General features: G+C 42.6%; 1 protein-coding gene across 12 annotated transcripts; it reads left to right on the plus strand.

Moving 5' to 3' along the window:
- Positions 1–242: 242 nt before the first annotated feature.
- OAT (ornithine aminotransferase) lies at positions 243–19,436 on the plus strand. 12 transcript variants are annotated; one of them, XM_067024400.1, is made up of 11 exons: positions 288–364; positions 5,331–5,415; positions 7,021–7,245; positions 10,343–10,567; positions 10,674–10,769; positions 13,532–13,659; positions 14,800–14,922; positions 15,580–15,708; positions 16,505–16,618; positions 17,402–17,546; positions 18,700–19,436. In XM_067024400.1, exons 3-11 carry the CDS (start codon positions 7,050–7,052, stop codon positions 18,858–18,860), a joined length of 1,317 nt encoding a protein of 438 aa, XP_066880501.1. In that variant the 5' UTR covers positions 288–364; positions 5,331–5,415; positions 7,021–7,049; the 3' UTR covers positions 18,861–19,436. The 12 variants fall into 12 exon arrangements, with proteins under 12 accessions (XP_058908934.1, XP_066880506.1, XP_066880501.1 ...); XM_067024401.1 differs by having other exon boundaries at positions 311–364; positions 5,334–5,415; XM_067024402.1 differs by having other exon boundaries at positions 312–398.
- The last annotated feature ends 247 nt before the right edge of the window (positions 19,437–19,683 follow it).

The following is a 19,683-nucleotide window of genomic DNA, read 5'->3' on the forward strand; positions in this document are numbered from 1 at the left end:
TTTCATCCCTTCGGACCCTGTTTTCCCGCCAAAAAACGGAGGGCAGTGAGTGACCGAGGGAAAAGCACTGGCTAGGCAGGCGCCCGAACGCAGTGAGCCGATGGCGGCCCGGAACAGCTCGGCCCTGAAGGCGCGGGAGGGGGCTCGAACCTGCCGTCCCAGTCGGAGTCTGGGATGCGCAGCAGCTGGGCGGAGGGCGGGCCCACGGCGATTGGTGCTTAGCCCTCCGCCGCCAGCCAATGGGAAGCGAGGGCGTCCCTGGGGCGGAGCAGAAGCCTCTTCTTAAGGTCTGTGACGCGTCGCCGTTGCTGCAGTTGCTCAGTTGACTCCGCGTGGACCGCGCTGGTCTCGGAGGCGCCGCCAGGTATCCGCGCAGGCGCCGCGGGGCCGGGGCTCGGGTGGGTCCCCGGCGCCCTGGGCCGCGGCTGGTCGGGGGGCTGGCGTGGGCGGCTCCGGTCCCGGGTTCGGGGGTAGCCGGCTGAAGCGGCGTGCTGGGCCTTGACCGGCAGGCAGGCTCTGCCTCCGCAGCGGTTTTGCGCTGCGGGCGGTGGGCACCGGGGAACCGGGGGTCGGAGAGCATCCGGCCTGCACGCAATCCGGGCGGGCAGGGGCGCGGCTTATCCCGGCCAGGAGCAGGGGGCGAGGGAGGCAGGAAGAGAAAGGCTGTGGATGTGGCACCTCCGCCTGCCCGAGCGGGCGGAGCCGGGCCGGCCCCTCGGCGCGCGGCCCATGGGGGCGGGCGCTGTGCCCTCCCGGCCCGCAGGCCACGAACCCGTGCCGCGGCCCCAGGGGCCCCGGGGTCTCTGCGCCTCGACCCTGAGCCTCTCGGGAGCCTCCGGGTTTCCGGGGAGGAAGCCTTTAGTAGGGCGCCGGCGCGTGGGACCGCGGCTGTGGGCCCCGCGAGCCCACTGTGTTCCTGACGTCGGCCAGGAGAGCGCATTCTGGACACGCGGGACTGCTCAGTAAACCGTGAATTTTTGCCTCCGGGGTCGGCGCCGACTATCGAGACTGGGTCAGAGTCCTTCCGGGCAGCTCCTTGGCCCTGCAGCCTACCTGCCCATCTCTCCCCTCCCCTAACCTATCTTCTTTTCCCTTCCAGCCTTTGTCCAAATAAAAAAAGTCAGAAGTAGAGCCTTACCTTACAGTAACGTGCAGGTTTAATTACATGGTGTCAGGGGATTGGGGTCAACAGTGCTTTCAGCACGAAGACTTCCTCCCTCGAGTTTCTTTGCCAACAGTGCTGAGCGTGAATAAATTCTGGTTGATTTCATTGGGACACTTGTGCTCGGTGACCCACAGCCTCCTCCCTTTGTCACTGTATCTCTTACCTTCTTGGTGTTCAGTTTTGCCTCTTTGATAAGGTGATAAATTTAGGCGGAGAAGACGGAGGAGTGACTTTGGAATAAAGTGGCTTTAAGAAATTACTAAACTTCAGGTTCTCAATTCTAAATCTTCGGATTTCTAAGTGTAAGAGTTTCTGTAGGTAAACTAGTTCTTTAAATTTGAATTTGGAGCTGTTCTTTAGGTATGTAATCCAAATTCTTCATTTTACTCATCTGAAAGAAACAATAGACTTCTTTCATTAAAATATCCTGGTACCGTCTTCAAAGAATCTAGTTCCTGACTATGAAAAAGATCCAAGTAGGAAAGTAAAATCTTTTAATAAGGACAAGATTTAAATAATAAAGCTTACTGTTTTGGGTTTGCAGTTTTTCTTTGGTGTTCAAGGTAAGTTTTGAATCTGCTCCCCAAAAAACCCAGTATAACTTAAAAAAAACACTTATTTTTGGCTGCATTGGGTCTTTGTTGCTGCACGCCAGCTTTCTCTAGTTGCGGCGAGCAGTGGCTACTCTTCACTGTGGTGCGCGGGCTTCTCATTCCGGTGGCTTCTCTTGTTGCGGAGCATAGGCTCTAGGTGCGTGGGCTTCAGTAGCAGCTGATTCCTTGTCTGTTAAATAAACGAGGTCATTCCTAAACAGACTTAGAACTTGGGAGGGAGTCAAGGCAGTGACAAATAGCAAGGCCATCCAGGGAGATGATTAAATCACCCACTTCTAACAGACAGCTGAGTCTAGCTCGATAACAGGAGGCTAGCATGACGTCAACAAGAATGAGCTTTCCATCAAGAGTTCACTTCGTTGTGTCATTTCACCCCAGGCTGTGCATTTAACTTAGGCCCACACTCAGGTCCTGGAGAAGAGGACAAATTGTTATTGACAGCAAAAAATTTAACACTGAATGTTTTCAGTAGTACAGTTACCAAGGTCCTTCTTCAAGCTACTATTGGCCAATCTAATCCATCCTATCTATACTAGAACATACCTAAAATAGAATTCCATAAAACGCTGCATTTGAAGAGTTAATTTAGCATACACTTATGAAATACTATTTTTAAAAATCACTCTAAAAGAAAAACCAGCATTAAATTCATCAAAAAGCCACTTAAAATATTCCACTTGAGGAATAAATTTGGTTTTACTACATTTGTCAAATATTTACCTTTCTTGAGGCAACCATTCAAAAGTGCAGTCCTTTTTGGAAAGTTCTGCCAACAAAAGTTTTTTTTTTTTTTTACATATTCTGGCTCAAAGTCAGCTCAAGTGCGCCACTGGCAAACACCTTAAGCATTACTACTGAAGAAGGATTGGCTTCATTAGATCATTTCCCTCCACACAGCTCCAAAATCCACTCATCACTATTTTTAAAGGTAGATTTCACGCATCCCCAGGAACTCAGGAAAGGGCATAAAATATGCCCACAAGTAACTGTAATAAAGGCAGAGAGTGGGGGTGGAAATACAAATATAGCCTCTTTGAGGAAAAAAAAGTCTTTTCAAGAATTTTTACCATTCCAAGTTATACTGGGTTTGGAACTTCCCTGGTGGCGCAGTGGTTAAGAATCCGCCTGCTGATGCAGGGGACACGGGTTCGCTCCCTGGTCCGGGAAGATCCCACGTGCTGTGGGGCAACCAAGCCCGTGCGCCACAACTACTGAACCTGTGCTCTAGAGCCTGTGTGCCACAACTACTGAGCCCGTGTGCCACAACTACTGAAGCCCTTTTACATCCTAGTCTCCAAACGCTGAGGAGCTTACGCTCTCCTTTCCTGGTTTTCCAGGCCTTTCTGGAAGGGGAAGTTGTTGATGTTGGCTGGTTTAAGCCTGCCTTTATTCTGTTCTAGTATTTCTTGTGTTGTGTCAGGCACAGTAACTTGCACCCAGAAGGGTGTTTTTTTTTTTTTTTTCCTTCGGTACGCGGGCCTCTCACTGTTGTGGCCTCTCCCATTGCAGAGCACAGGCTCCGGACGTGCAGGCCCAGTGGCCATGGCTCACGGGCCCAGCCACTCTGCGGCATGCGGGATCTTCCCGGACCGGGGCACGAACCCGTGTCCCCTGCATCGGCAGGCGGACTCTCAACCACTGCGCCACCAGGGGAGCCCCCAAGGTTTTTGAATAGAAATGTGCCTACAGGGCCCTAGTGCACCTGATGCATCGGACCACAGGACCCCTCGAATTAAATATTCAGAGTTCACCTTAAAAACCTTAATCAAGCACGAGTGTTAGTAATGTTTTGGATGTTACTCTTTTGTTAGTAAGTTGTAGTTATATATATATATTTTAAATTAATTTATTTTTATTTATTTTATTTCTGGCTGCATTGGATTTTCGTTGCTGTGTGCGGGCTTTTTCTAGTTGCAATGAGCGGGGGCTACTCTTCTATGCCATATGCATTCTTCTCTTTACGGTGGCTTCTCTTGTTGCAGAGCACGGGCTCCAGGCATCCGGGCTTCAGTAGCTGTGGCACGTGAGCTCAGCAGTTGTGTCTGTCTCATGGGCTCAAGAGCGCAGGCTCAGTAGTTGTGGCGCACGGGCCCAGTGGCTCCGCGGCATGTGGGATCCTCCTGGACCAGGGCTCGAACCTGTGTCCCCTGCATTGGCAGGCGGATTCTCAACCATTGCGCCACCCAGGGAAGTCCACACTGTAGTTATATTTTAGTAAGACTGCCTGAACTCGGCATATAAGTGGATATGTTGTCCTATTTCTTTTGTGAATGAGCTGAGCAAATGTGTAAAATGAAAATGTTGAATTTAGATAATTTCAGAGATTCCTTTCACTCACAATATTGTGTCAACCTGTTAATTAGAAGATGCTGTTTAGAGAGTTTTTTAGTATTTTTTAAATACCTCTCTCTTTTTTAATTAAAAAAAATTTTTTTTAGTGCCTCTCTGCCAGGTTCTAATGAAGTCACAGAGCTGTAGACCTTGATAGCAAAATCATAGAGAATAGTTTTTATTTTAGAATTTGACCCTGCCCCCTAGAAAGAGATGACTGTTAAGACCTAATTGCTGTAATCCATCCAGGCTGCACTTGCAGGGGTCGTGACTTACGCCTTTCTTTTAACTACTCCCAACTGAGCTGTTTTGGCCACCTTCACAGTCTGTTTTCTCAAAGCTTCTCAAAACTCTTTCCTTTTCTCCTACTTTGGTTTTCTTTGTTGCTAAGCTGTCTCTTTGTCTAATGTGACAACCTAGGCAGACATTCAGTTTCATTTTTAATAACTTTTTCTGATAATAAATATGATTTTTTAAATTGAGTATAGTTGATTTACAATGTTGTGTGATTATAAATGTAATTCTTGATCATTAGGAAACATGGAAAATATAGAACAGTAGAAAGATAACCACAGTGAACTTCCTTGTGTATAGTATTTTTTGTAGAGTTGAACATGATTTTATTTACTTCACTTAAACATATCCTAAAACATCTCTCCATGTCATTAGAAACTAATGATTTTAAATGACAATATATTATGTATGTGATTATGTTGCGCCATTCTCATATAGTTGAACGTCTTTTATTTATGAATGTTTTGCTACGTTCCTGAGTGTTTCTTTAGGATAGAATCTTGAGAGTGAAATTAGTGGTCTTAGAGCACAAACATTTCTAAGGCTTTTATTATGGTTACAGTTCTTTTCAGAAAGTGTTTCAGTTTAAAGTATAACTAAGTAGCTCTGTGTATTATTGCTAATTTGATCAAGGCAAAAATTAATGTGTTGTTTTGACTTTTTAGTTGGTCAAACAGCATTAATTCTTACTCAGTCTCTACTCAAGAAACAGTTAAAATCATGTTTTAGGCTTAGTATTTTGGGGAAGTTCTGTGTAGTGTAACTAGAATTTTTGCATTTTTGCTAGCGGCTATCTCCAGTGTAATGATTCTTACGTAACTTTTTTGTTGTTAATACATAATTCTTTGAAGTAAAATCTGGTGGAAATTAGGGACCTTCTCCTTCAAAAAATGCACTTATGCATATAATTTTGCATTTTATTTCAGTAGTTATTGGACCCTCTGAAGACCATCCCTGGATCTCGGGTTAAAAATCTATTCTAATCTGAACTGTGTGAAGAAGGGTTAGCTGGTGAGTCTTGGCAAACCAGAGTGCTGGATTTTGTGTAGCAGATTCCTGAACATACTGGATTTACTGGGTAGTGCTAAGTTGAAAGGGAAGCAAGCCAAACTCCAAGTATTAGGTTTTGCTAATTGGGCAGCTCAGACTGAGTGCTGGGAGATGTTGCGTGGTGTGACGTGTCATTAATAGAGTTCCGTTGAAACATGAGTTGACTAGTCTTTTTAAAAAATAAGTATAGATATATTAAGTATGCCTAGTGTTTGGCAACTTTCCACTCATCTTGAATGTATCTTTAAAAAACATTCCCCCCTCCCCCAACATGATTGCTCTGTATTTTCCCTGATTTCCTTGTTATTCTTAGTTTCTTCTGTGGCTCAGTCTGTACCTCATGGCTTATCATGACTATCAGTGGTTATGCAGCGTGTGGAGCCCTGTGGTGAGGGCTGTGCTGGTGGGATGAGAGAAGCTGTGAAGCTGAAATAATAGATTGGAATAAATGCCAGCTTGCTCAGTGATGTTAAGGATTTATTACTAAACTTTTTAGCTCCTTGTGTCAACAGTTTGATGTTCTCTAGCTCCTAATTGCCTTTTTCTCATTTAAATAGCTGCTTTTGTGGTGCAGTTTTTTCTGGGGATTAATTTTATAGAAACAGCCATCCTAGCAGAGTAGACAGCTTCTCTTGGGAGTTGTACCTTTTCATCTCATATGTTTTGTTTTGTTATTGGTCTGTTTCACTTACTGTAAAAGCTCTTCAAAGGCTATTTGTTATAAATGAAAAAACTTTTTTCCCCATCTTTTTACCTTTCACCTTTGTTTATGATAATCTTGACCTATAGAGTTTTAGATAATTGTGGCTAAATAACTGATTTTACCTTTTGTAGTTTCTTTCTTTAAACTTAAAAAGCCTTTCCCATCCCCCGAGAAAACACTTTTTCCTCCCCACCCCTATTGTTTTTGCTTTAGGATGGTCCCTGTTATCTTTGTAGAAACCCAGTTCTTTCCCTCATTTCCTCACTCTTTACACAAGGGCCAAGCAGATATGCACAGCAGTTCTCAGTCCCGCTGTCGCCTCCCCCATGACTACCCCCTGGGCAGCCGCTTCTCTGATTTGGTCTCTGCCTCTGGGCTCTAATCTGCGATCCAGCTGAGAGCCTTACAGCCCCCGCATAAATACCTTTTGAACGGTTGTTCAGCTCGTTAGGCCCTGTGCTGTTCAGCCTTGCCTGGCTGCCCCGCAGACGGTCAGGCGGTACAGAAGGGTGTTCGTGAGAAGTAAAAGCCCGTCTGCTTTCTCGCTTAGACTTCTAGCCCGGAGCACTTTGTGCACATACACCCCACTTGTTGGGGTTTAATGTCAGTGTTGATATGCTTGTTCCCTTTGTTGGCCTTCAAGCTCCCCAAAGACAGAGGTTGTCTTAGTTTTCTCTTTTTTGTTTTTTAATTAAAAATTTAAATACAATGTTTAAAGGTTACTTTCCATTTACCGTTATCACCTTAGTTCTCTCTTTATTTTTCTGATTCTTTGGTAAATGTTCAGCACATAGTTCATGAGTTGACATCTGTCTGCTCTGGGAAGGTTCTTATTCTCTACGCCTTCTCTTTTCTTTGGACAGGTTGGTGATATTCCTACTTGAAGGACATCATGTTTTCCAAGCTAGCACGTTTGCAGACTGTTGCTGTCCTTCGTGGAGTTCATTCTTCAGTGGCTTCTGCTACATCTGTTGCAACTAAAAAAACAGTCCAAGGCCCTCCATCCTCTGATTACATTTTTGAACGGGAATCTAAATATGGTGCCCACAACTACCACCCTTTACCTGTAGCCCTGGAGAGAGGGAAAGGTATGTTCCAACCCTTCCCACCCCCACCCCTTTTACTTGCTGTACATTTTTGTAAAAGTTGCTTTTGTATTTTCTCACTATACATTTTTCCAGATGCATTTAATCTCTGTATTGCAGATACGGTTAATTCAACAGTTCTGAGTGTCTGTTGCTTGCTGTGTTAGGCACTGTGCGGACTACAAAGTCACGACGGACCTTTGTGCCAGAAGGGGGCGCACGGTACACAAATACAGTACTGTGATCGTGCTGTCATTTTCCCCTCTAACTTTTACTTTGGCGTAATTTTAAACTTAAAAGCTGCAACAGTAGTATCTAAATTGTTCTTTTATTCTTCACCCACATTTCCCAAGCGCTAACCTTTTACCACATTTGCTTAATCTTCTTTTTCTCTCCAGACACACATAGACAATACCTTTTTTTTCCTTAAACTGGTTTGAGAGGAAGTTGCAGACATGATGCCTCCTTACGCCTAAATACTTAGTGTGCCTTTCCTGGAACACAAGGACTTTCCCTTACATAACAAAGTGTAATTGTCAAAATCAGGAAATTAACATTGACACAGCACTATTCTCTAATCTACAGCCCTGATCCAGATTTCACTCGTTGTCCTGAGTAGCAAAAGAGAATCTCAGATCATGGGTGGCGTTCAGTTTCCAGGTCTGTTTAGTCTAATCCAGAACAATTCCTCAGTCTTTGTCTTCTTGACCTTGATATTTTTGAAGAGTACAGGCCAATAATTTTTAGTATAAACCTCCGTTTGGGGTTGACTGGTAAGGTAGTGTCTGCCGGGCTTCCGCATTGTAAAATTCTATTGTTCCCTGTTAAATGTCTTGTGGAGACGTGATTTGAGACTGCAGATATCCTGGTACTCATCAAATTTTTGTTCCCACTTTTAGCATTAATGATTCTTACCTGAATAAATGATTACTGATTGTTGCCAAATGGTGATTTAGTCCACATTTTGAAATAACAACCATAACCAAATAAAGCCAAAGTTTATTACTTAGCTTTTGGCCAGAAGATGATGCATAAGAGTATTAAACATTTTAGTCATTTGCCTGTATTTTTTATTTGGGACCAGTACTGTAGTGTAGATAAAGCTCCTTCTGAACAAATGAAAATCTAGGTTTATATATTACAAAATTGGAAGCAGTTTGGTTTGCAAAAGTATTCTTTACTTACACTAGCAGAGTGCACTCTAGAATCTGACTGCCTGGGTTCGAGTCCTGGTTGCATGTGTGCCAGCTGGGGCTGGGTATAATCTAAGCATCTACTCTGTACTATAGGGATGGTAACACTCATAGGGGGTTTTTGATGAGATAAGGGACAAAAGCACCTACCCCAGTATGTTAAGTACATGGTAAAAATTAGCTGTTAAGCCCCTAATACATTTTAATATCTATGATCAGCTTAAAAAAATTGTTGTAAAATGTACATGACATAAAATTTACCGTTTTAACCATGCAGTTCAGTGGCATTAAGTACATTTACAATGTGGTACAACTATGCCCTCTAGCTCGTTCTAGAAGCTTTTTTTAATTATCCCAAAGGGAAACTCCATACACGTTAAACAGTCACTCCCCATTCCTTCCTTCCCCTAGAACCTGGCAGCTACTAATCTGTTCTCTGTTTCTATAGATTTGCCTATTCTGGATATTTCATATGCATGGAATCAGACAATATGTGACCTCTTGTGTCTGGCTTCTTTCACTTAGCACAGTGTTTTCAGGGTTTATCCATGTTGTAGCGTGCGTTAGTACTTCATTGCTATTTATGGTTGAATTATATTCATTTTATGGATACACCGCATGTTAGTCCATTCATCAGTTGATGAATGTTTGGGTTATTTCCACCTTTTGGCTGTTTCGAATACTGCTGCTGTGAGCATTGGTGTACACGTTTCTGTTTGAACACCTGACTTCCACTTCTTTTTTCTTCCCCTTCTTCCTAGGAGTGGGATTGCTGGGTCATATGGTAGTTTATGTTTAACTTGTTGAGGAACCACCAAACTGTGTTCAACGGCTCTTGCACCATTTACATTCCAACTGGTGATATAGGAGAGTTTCAGTTTCTCCACATCCTTGTCAATTCTCGTTTTCCTTTTTAAGGAAATAACCATCCTAGTGGGTGTAAAATGCTATCATTGTGGTTTTGGTTTGCATTTCTCTAATGACTGATGATACTCAGCATCTTTTCACATGCTTGCTGGTCATTTGTATATCTTCTTTGGAGAAATGTCCATTCAAGTTCTTTGCCCATTTTTTAATTGGGTTGTATGTCTTGTTGTTGAGTTGTAGGAGTTCTGGATACTAGATCCTTATTTGGAAATATTTTTTCCCATTCTGTTGGTTTTTTTACAGTCAACCAATTGTGATTTTTATGTTATGCATAACTTCTTCCTTTAAATTCCAGCTTTAAATTCCAGACTTCAGTTTTCCAGGAATAAAGGTTCCAGTTTTCCAGGAATAAAGGTTTCACTCCAGAGTTATAAAATCTCTTCTTGTTATGCGGGGTTTTTTTCAGTGGTGTTTTTTTTTGTTTTTATATTTATTTATTTAATTAATTTATTTGGTTGCTCCGGGTCTTTGTTGTGGCAGGCAGGCTTCTTAGTTGCAGCTCGCGGGCTTACTTAGTTGTGGCATGGGAAGTCTTAATTGTGGCATGCGTGTGGGGTTATGTTCCCTGACCAGGGATTGAGCCCCGGCCCCCTGCATTGGGAGCTCGGAGTCTTAACCACTGTGCCACCAGGGAAGTTTCTTGTTATGCTGTTTTTGTTAAATGTGTAATTTGAAGCTGAACAGATAAAATATAATTCCTTATAAACCAAAGTTTATTATGCTTGAGCTAAAACATGCCTTAACCACAATTCTATGTTAACTAAAGGTTCATATGTAGGTATTCAGAGGGCTGGCTAGCAGTCTTAGTCTTTTTTTTGTTTTTTTGTTCCCCGACCAGGAATCTAACCCGTGCCCCCTGCAGTGGAAGCTCGGAGTCTTAACCACTGGACCTCCAGGGAAGTCCCTGGCTAGCAGTCTTAGTCTTTGAACTTTATGTAATGTAGTGATTTTTCTAGAGTTATTTTCCTTATATATTTCAGGTATTTATGTATGGGATTTAGAAGGCAGAAAATATTTTGACTTTCTGAGTGCCTACAGTGCTGTCAACCAAGGGCATTGTCATCCAAAGATTGTGAATGCTTTGAAAAGTCAGGCGGACAAATTGACCTTAACATCTAGGGCCTTCTACAATAACGTGCTCGGTGAATACGAAGAGTATGTTACTAAACTTTTCAACTACCACAAAGTTCTTCCTATGAATACAGGTAAACTACTTCCTTTTTTTGTTGTTGTTAAATAGCCGAGAAAATCTTATAATTTTCCGATAGTTTAAAACATTTTTTAAAACTGAGAGATGTTCTCTTTTGGTAGGAGTGGAGGCTGGAGAGACTGCTTGCAAACTTGCTCGTAGATGGGGATATATCGTGAAGGGGATCCCGAAATACAGAGCGAAGATTGTTTTTGCAGGTATGTGAAATTCACCATTAACTGCTGTGATCGAAACGTACAATATCAGTTACCATTTTAATTTACTGGTGAAATATTTCAGATGTGTTTGCCTCATGTATCGCATGTTAATTGTTGAATGTTTCATAAAAATGGAAGGATTTCCTTTTCTTGGGTTTATTTCCAAGTGTTTCTTCACATGTGGGATTTTTCTCTCCGAAATAACTCCCTACTCACTCCCTCCCTAAAATGAGTGACTATATGATTTGTTTCCCGTCTGCTTATCTGATTTTTTTCATAGCAGTTTTCTGGTTAATTAGACGGTCTTGCCGATGGAGCAGTTCTGTGAGGTTGTTGACGTTGGGTTGTGTTCAGGTGGGGCCGTGTCCTAGGTATGGTCCGATGATTGAATCTTAGTATTTGAGGATCACTGTGTCATGTCATTAGAAGCTGCTGGAAGAGGAGGGCTGGAGTCGCCCTGGGTGTATTTCTGTGAATGGTTGAGAGGAATGACTTGAATCCTGATTGGGGAGACCAACAGTTAATCCAGATGATCCATATAGACTGACTTTGAGGATCTTGATAGTGATGGCCAATGGATAGGTTCTGACTTTTTTTTTAAAGCTCTGCTTTTAATTTTTTAAAACATAAAGTATGGGTAAGTTTGTTACTGCACATGATCAAGATTCATTTTTGTGATGGTTGAAATCATTAAATATTTTGCCTTGTGGGCACACGCAGTTAAATTATAAACCCCATAATATAACAGAATCCGGAGTTCAGCTAATGGCCAGCCGTAGTTGGTGTTTGGGGGTGGGGGTGACAGATTCCTGTTTCCGAAGTCTCTGCACAGCTCTGTGGTCTGCCATTTTGGAATCTTGTGCCTTAGCTGTAGGACAACAAAGCTGTCTCTTGCAAACGAAAATGGCATTTCTGGTGATTTCGTTCTTACAGACTGTGTCCAGCCTCTCTCCCATTAGCAGAGGGTGCAAAGATGTGTCACCCAGGTGTTGAAAGAAGCTGGTGAGTCAGTGGGTGGGGACAGAAGACTATCCCCAGCTGCATGGTCCCTTATACTGCAGCGTAAGCTGCGGGCCGTGGGACTCCTGAGGCCGGTGCAGGAGAGCAAGTAGGCTTATGGTCTAGTGTGCGTTTTGTCTTAAGTCTGGGCAGAATCAATATGCTGTTGCTTGTGGACAAGGATTATTCATAGTACTCATAGCTGAGAGAGGCTTTGCAAGGGAAGTATTTATGGATGCTTTGAAGCCAACTTAGAATAATTCAGTACTGGGTTAATTGAGTTACTGCTGGCAGAAGTGGTGGGAAGATACTAAAAAACGAAACAAAACACAGCACGTGGGAGACCCTCCAAGCCTCTCTTATTTTACTGTTTCTTTTCTTCCTTGGGTTTAACCTCATTGAAATTATGTTATGCGTTTGCTCCACTGGTTTACATTGAGGTGTTTCTTCCCTATTAGCATAGAAGCTCCTTGAGGGCAGGGAGCTTGCCAGTCATCATTCTATCCCTGACACCTAGAACAGTGCCTGATATTATTATTATTAAACATTAATTATATTTATTTTTGGCTGCATTGGGTCTTCGTTGCTGCGCGCTGGCTTTCTCTAGTTGCAGTGAGCAGGGGCTACTCTTCATTGCAGTGCGCAGGCTTCTTGTCGCGGTGGCCTCTCGTTGCAGACCACGGGCTCTAGGGCGCGCGGGCTTCAGTAGTTGTGGCACATGGGCTCAGCAGTTGTGGCTCGCGGGCTCCAGAGTGCAGGCTCAGCAGTTGTGGCGCACAGGCTCAGTTGCCCTGCAGCATGTGGGACCCTCCCGGACCAGGGCTCGAACCCATGCCTCTTGCATTGGCAGGTGGACTCCCAACCACTGCACCACTAGGGAAGCCCTGTGCCTGACATTATTAATCAGTCCTCAAATTATTAATGAAATAAATTAATGGGTAAAAATTGTTCCTGAACAAAGGCAGATGTCTGTCTTTTAGCACATAACAACTTATAACACCAAGGAAGGCAAATTGAAAGTGTTAGGACTGCTTGAGGATATTCTATCCAAATGAAATTTAAAATTCATTCTATTGAATAGTTAGCCTGTAGTGTTGGATTTTTAAAAGGAAAACTGCTTGGGCTTCCCTGGTGGCGCAGTGGTTGAGAGCCCGCCTGCCGATGCAGGGGACGCGGGTTCGTGCCCCGGTCCGGGAAGATCCCACGTGCCGCGGAGCGGCTGGGCCCGTGAGCCACGGCCGCTGAGCCTGCGCGTCCGGAGCCTGTGCTCCCCAACGGGAGAGGCCACAACAGTGAGAGGCCCGTGTACCGCTAAAAAAAAAACAAAAAAAAAAAAACAAAAAAACACAAACAAAAAAAGGAAAACTGCTAATTCTCTATGAAGGGTGGTCTCTTTCTCATATCACTATAATAAATGTGTCTAGAAAAACCATCTCTAGAAAAACAAGCATTGAATGCTTCACTTGTTAGGGTTTGGGATTATTGAAAGAAAAGACAAATACCTATCCTTAGGGGCTATATATTACACTTCGGAGGCTCAGTAGAGAAGTGCCTAAAATAGTAGTTGCAAGGCCAGACCTCAGTCATATGAACCAGGGTGTTTACTATCAGATTTTGTTTAAACAAATGAGCTCACTGGAGGCTCTCTAAAGCAAACCGTTGCTTTTTTGAAAATCAAGCTTCCTAGGGCATTTTGGGGGGAACAGTGCTTACTACATTGGGGGGTTTGATTGAAAAAATGACTGTTTATTTCTTCTTTCTAGCTGGAAACTTTTGGGGTAGAACATTGTCTGCTATCTCCAGTTCCACAGACCCAACCAGTTACGATGGTTTTGGACCATTTATGCCAGGTTTCGAAATCATTCCATATAATGATCTGCCTGCTCTTGAGGTACTTCATTTAGCATCATGGTGCTTTAGTTCATAGTAAATAGAACTTAAATTTGTTGAATGTATGAATTAAAAATAGATATATGATTGTACTGAGAATCTGTTGTATTAAAGTTAGGCCAAGATTCACACTTGTTCTCTGTAACAGTTAGTTTCCAAGTTTGCAACATGGGGAAACCAGGTTCCGTGGTCTAATCCTGACAACCAACTAACCACTTTAGATTTATCTCCTGCTTAAGTATTAACTTGGGTATTACCTGTTAATTACTTTAATAGACAAAATTAATCAGTTTTCAGCCATTCAGCCAGCTTTTTAAAATTATGAAGTGGAAGAATTATAAAGTAAAAAGATACACTTTTAATGTATCTTATTTAAATTTTTTTTTTTTTTGGCTGCGCGGCTAGTGGGATCTTATTTCCCTGACCAGGGATCAAACCTGTGCCCCCCTGCAGTGGAAGCAAAGAGTCTTAACCCCTGGACCACAAGGGAATTCCCTTTAATGGCTTTTTTAAAGGCCACTTTCATTATTTTTTTAAAAAATTTTATTTATTTATTTATTTTTTGGCTGTGTTGGGTCTCTGTTGCTGTGCGTGGGCTTTCTCTAGTTGTGGCGAGCAGGGGCTACTCTTCGTTGCGGTGCGTGGGCTTCTCATTGCTGTGGCTTCTCTTGTTGCTGAGCACGGGCTCTAGGTGCACAGGCTTCAATAGTTGTGGCACATGGGCCCAGTACTTGTGGCTCGTGGGCTCTAGAGCACAGGCTTAGTAGTTGTGGCACACGGGCTTAGTTGCTCCGCAGCATGTGGGATCTTCCCAGACCAGGGCTCGAACCCGTGTCCCCTGCATTGGCAGGCGGATTCTTAACCACTGTGCCACCAGGGAAGTCCCTCATTAGTTTTTATTTACAGTACATTTAAGTATATATTAGAAAATAAAGGATGGAGTAGCTTAAAGCTGAGGTATTTAGAGCTTTTGGTAATTGAATGTCAGAAAAGTTATACTTTGAAGTCAGAATATAAGTTAGTGTGAAAACTTAATTTGCACACTTATTCTTAACGGGAAAATATGCATGTTATGTGATTTCAGATTTCCAAATAGGTTTGAAAGGAAGTTACTAAAAACATTTTCGTGCTGTTTTTTTAGCGTGCACTTCAGGACCCAAATGTTGCCGCGTTCATGGTGGAACCAATTCAGGGTGAAGCAGGCGTTGTTGTTCCAGATCCAGGCTACCTTGTGGGCGTGCGGGATCTCTGCACCCAGCACCAGGTCAGCCACCTGCACACCTGCCCACTTGCCCGCCTGTCTTAGGGTTTGGCCGATAGGATAAATGCGAAGATTATATCACCTCTCCACTAGAGGGAGACTTCATTCTAAGAGCTGCAGGACTTTCTAGTGGTGATAGAACTTTCTAGCAGCAGGCTGCAAAGAAGCTGACTTTATACTGGCTGGGCCCTGGCAGAGCTACAGACTTCTGGGCCCTAACCACGGTTCCTTCCTCTCAGCTCCGGCAGCCTGTACTCTGATCCTTCTCAAACCCTCTGTCGTATCCCTTTGTTCCAGAATTTAAGCTCTCTCTCCCTTTTTACTAATAAATGTTGTGGAATAAACAAGGGAATTTATGCCCAGAGAGTAGTTGTGTTCAGAAACCCCCCACAAAACCCTTTGCCAAAGTGCCTTACCACTTTGTAGAACAGTGCAGAAGGGGCCTCTGGGGACTGAGTGGCCTGACGTAGGACATAACTGTGTGTCTACGGGGTTTTCACAGGACACAACTCTTGAAGCTGTGTGGGTAATTAAAATGTTTTCACAAATCTGAGGGGATGTCAGAATGACAGATTTGTGCAGGGAAGAGTAAAATAAAGATCACTATTTCCCTATGGAAATGAAAATGATAATTAATGCTGTTTTGGTGTTTTCCAATAGGTTCTGTTTATTGCTGATGAAATACAGACAGGATTGGCCAGAACTGGTAGATGGCTGGCTGTTGATCACGAAAATGTCAGACCTGATATGGTCCTCCTAGGAAAGGCACTTTCTGGTGGTTTATACCCTGTAAGTCCAATGTTCAACCTCTCTTTCTCTTCCCTATTCTCATGAATCCTTAAGATATTTTTACATGAGCGGACTCTGACAATAGTGCTTTTCTGATGGTTTGGTTTTACTTAGTGATATATATATATATACATATATATATATATATATAGGTCACCTGGAATACGTGTAATAAAAACATTTCAGAGTTCCGTGGGGTGACCCACTTAGTTATTTTAACTGAAGAATTGAGTGTGTCTTGGGATTTGCTCTGCTGCTTTTGTTTTGGATGAAAACATTTTATCCCAAAAGTACTCCTGTAGACCTTTATGCTTTTTTCCCATAGTTCAGAGACATAGTATTACTAATTGTTTAAAACCATGACCGATTAATATAGAGATTGGAAAAAATTAATGTTTAACTGTAATTCTTTTCTTGGGTTTGCTATTCAGAGCCAACAATTGGTACGGACTAAAGGGCTCTGAATATATAGTGTGGAACGTTGTTTTCTAAACAGTTAAACAAAGCATTTCACCTTGAGAGTGGAAAGAATTCTAAATTATATCACTGCAGAAATAGCTTTCTTCTTTTGGTTCCAGAATGCTGTTCTGTGCCATTGAAGCGTGCCTGATGTGCTTGGAACGTGTCAGGGCATCACTCAGTTTGTCACTGCTAGTTAAGGTGGCAGATGTATAGCACTTGTTGGTTGAAAGTTTATGTCAAATTTAGTATCAGATTCATAAATATTTGTGTTACTGGTAAGAATAAGAAGAGTTCATCTGAGAAAAGACTTGGTCAGCGCTGAAGTCTCTTTCAGGTATCCGCAGTGTTGTGTGACGATGAAATAATGCTGACCATTAAACCAGGGGAACATGGTTCAACGTATGGTGGCAATCCACTAGGCTGCCGAGTGGCCATCGCGGCCCTGGAGGTAAAAACTGATTGCAGCTGTACAGTAGCTAGTCCTGGAGGTAGTGTTGAAGTGCCTTTTAGGTTTGAGCCCACTGGTGTGATAAGAAATGTAATAAGATTGCCGAGTATTACAGAACATGAAGTACAGAGGAAAGGGTTTAGGGGCAAGGCATTCTCAAAAAGTAATTTAACCTTGGCCTAGTAGACGGGAATCCTCCGGGGGCTTCCCAAAGTTTGCAGTCTCCTGGGGCTTTTGACGGCCCTGGCCTGTCCACATAGAGCTCTCACTCTGTGACCGGGCCTGGCCTGTGAAGCCTCTGGCTTATTAGCACATGCGGCTTTTTGTTTTTGTTGTTGTTAAAGTGTGGATTTGAATGCTTTTAGACTTATTCCTCAAGTGCCTACAAAAGGCATAAAATTATCTCTGAGGATGGACTTTTTAGGGAAAAAAACAAAGGGAACTCTATTGCAGTTAAAAAGTTAAAGTATATTTAGTCCATTGATTTATTCACCTAAGAAGAAAATATATCAGTTGCATTAAACAAATTTTAATCCTTATTTTGCCACAGAATCAGATTGATTATGGGTTTATGACTAAAGCAAGGCTCTGTCTGAGCTAGCGTTACGTTAGATGACTAGAAATCAGACTGGTATAGGCTTTGGAAAATAGAAATGAAAGTTAAGTTCCTCTGGTCTTTATCTGATCATGTTCTTCCTGTGCTTATAATCCACATTCCCCTCCAAAGAACAATGTAAAAGAAAAGGCAATCTTAATATTTGTGTAATTTCTCTTCAAACATAGGTTTTGGAAGAAGAAAAGCTTGCTGAAAATGCAGAGAAAATGGGTATCATCTTGAGAAATGAACTCATGAAGCTACCTTCTGATATTGTAAAGGCTGTAAGAGGAAAAGGATTATTAAATGCTATTGTTATTAGAGAAACCAAAGGTACGGAGACAAAATATTTTACAAGATATTACTAGTATAGGAAGAGCTCAAAATACATTTGGTATTTTATCTGGGTTGTTGGTTTCCTCTGTCTGACACTATTGACTGGCCTCCTATTCACCAAGTCTTTTAGGCTCTGCCTGATACTCTTACTACCTGATTTATACGAATGGTCTTAAAAATATAGCTCTTTCCTACATGAAGGCACATATAACTAATTTCACCTATTTTCATTTCTTAAGTCATTTGTTTTTCTGCCTCAGGTTATTTATGCAGTACTTGGAGATTTCCGTTTATTTTCTGTAAAGAAGTCTGCACACAGCGCTTTGCAGTCCCATTTCCTCTTCGCTCTCCTTTCCTCACTCACTTTCATACTTTGCGTATCAGTAGAGGCAGTAGGAGCAGTAGTGATAATAAGAATGATGATGTTGATAATAAAAATAACCCCAGCTGCCACTTAACGGTGTGTTTAGTGTCTAACCCATCATTTCTAATCCTTCAGCGTTCCTTGCTGGATTTTCTCGCCCTAACCCTTCCTTTTAAAGCATTGATTTGAACCTTGACTGCATTTTAGAATCACCTGGGGAGCTTTTTAACAAATGAATCCAAGCCTGGCCTCGCTGCAGAGATACGGATTTGATGGGTCTGGAGTGGGGCCCAGACGTTGGCCGCGACCCTTTCAGTGATTCTGGTGCAGCCAGGGTGGAGGGTCGCGAGAGTCAAAGTGATGAGAGTTTAGTTCTGCCAGCTCAGTAAGCAAACCCAGGTTAGGAATGTGTAGTGTTCACTGCGTTCTGAGTATTGCCGGTTCTATGCCAGTTAGTTTATCTGTATCATAGCCCAGTTCTTTTTGTGTTGGTTCCTTGTGTAATTAATTACATCCGCCTTATCAGCATGCAAGTTTTTTGCTAGGTCTTTTTCACTTACAAAAAACTAACAAAAACCATGTCTTATCATACGATTCAAACCACTGCTGAAAAATAACTTCATTTTTAAGAGTAAGAACAAAGCAAGCTTGCAACTCAGAGCTGCGTTTCTTGAGTTAGGTACTGGGAATTCTGTTTTGCCAGGCTGCCCTTGCCTATGCGCGCGGCAAGGGAATGGTTAAACGTTTATCTTGGATCAGCATACAAGTTTGACGGTTTTTCTTTAGATTATGATGCTTGGAAGGTGTGCCTGCGACTTCGAGATAATGGACTTCTGGCCAAGCCAACCCATGGTGATATCATCAGGTTTGCACCTCCACTTGTGATGAAGGAGGATGAGATTCTGGAGGCCGTGGAAATCATTAACAAGACCATCTTGTCTTTCTGAGGGTGACAGTTTTCAGTGGTGCCTGGGAGCCAGCTGGAGACAGGCAGTTCACAAACCTCTGAGTTTCTGCACTTAATGCAGGCATATTCCACTCCCCCATGTCAAGGGCTTTTAAAAAAATATATGTTTTTCAGTTCATGCATAATAGAATGACATTTATAAACGTGCAATTTGCTGTGTAACATAACTAAGAGAATGTCCTGGCATCTTATTTTCGAGTGTGTGTGTGTGTGTGTGTGTGTGTGTGTGTGTTTGTGTGCACTTTCTAAGGTGAGATACATCTCTCTATATAGACAGCAGGAGAGTATTGCATAGAAGATTAGCTTAACCTCATAAAGTTGAGTCATAGTCATTGAATTTTAGGAAGTTAAGCTTATATAAAATACTAGATTTAAGTAAACTCCATATTGGCTAGCACCAAGATGTATTCTATGAATGTCATTACTTTGAATTAAGAATTATTGTTTAACATTCCTAGATTATGTTTTATGTTTTGAAGTGTGTGATATAATTTGTAAAAAGTGTTTATCTTCAGTGTTTCTTTAAATTTAAAATAAAGCTCGTATTGAAAATGTCTCCTTTGGGGCCAGTGTGTGACTACTGCAGTGTTATTAATTACCTCACATTTTAAAGCCCTCCGAGAATGTTCTTACCTGCTTTATTTCATGTGTTTTCTTTTTTTTTTTTTTTTTTTCTGGTACGCGGGCCTCTCACTGTTGTGGGCTCTCCCGTTGCGGAGCACAGGCTCCGGACGCGCAGGCTCAGCGGCCATGGCTCACGGACCCAGCTGCTCCGCGGCACGTGGGATCTTCCCGGACCGGGG

This window comes from Kogia breviceps, chromosome 2, assembly GCF_026419965.1.
Source record: "Kogia breviceps isolate mKogBre1 chromosome 2, mKogBre1 haplotype 1, whole genome shotgun sequence".
Lineage (NCBI taxonomy): Eukaryota > Metazoa > Chordata > Mammalia > Artiodactyla > Physeteridae > Kogia > Kogia breviceps.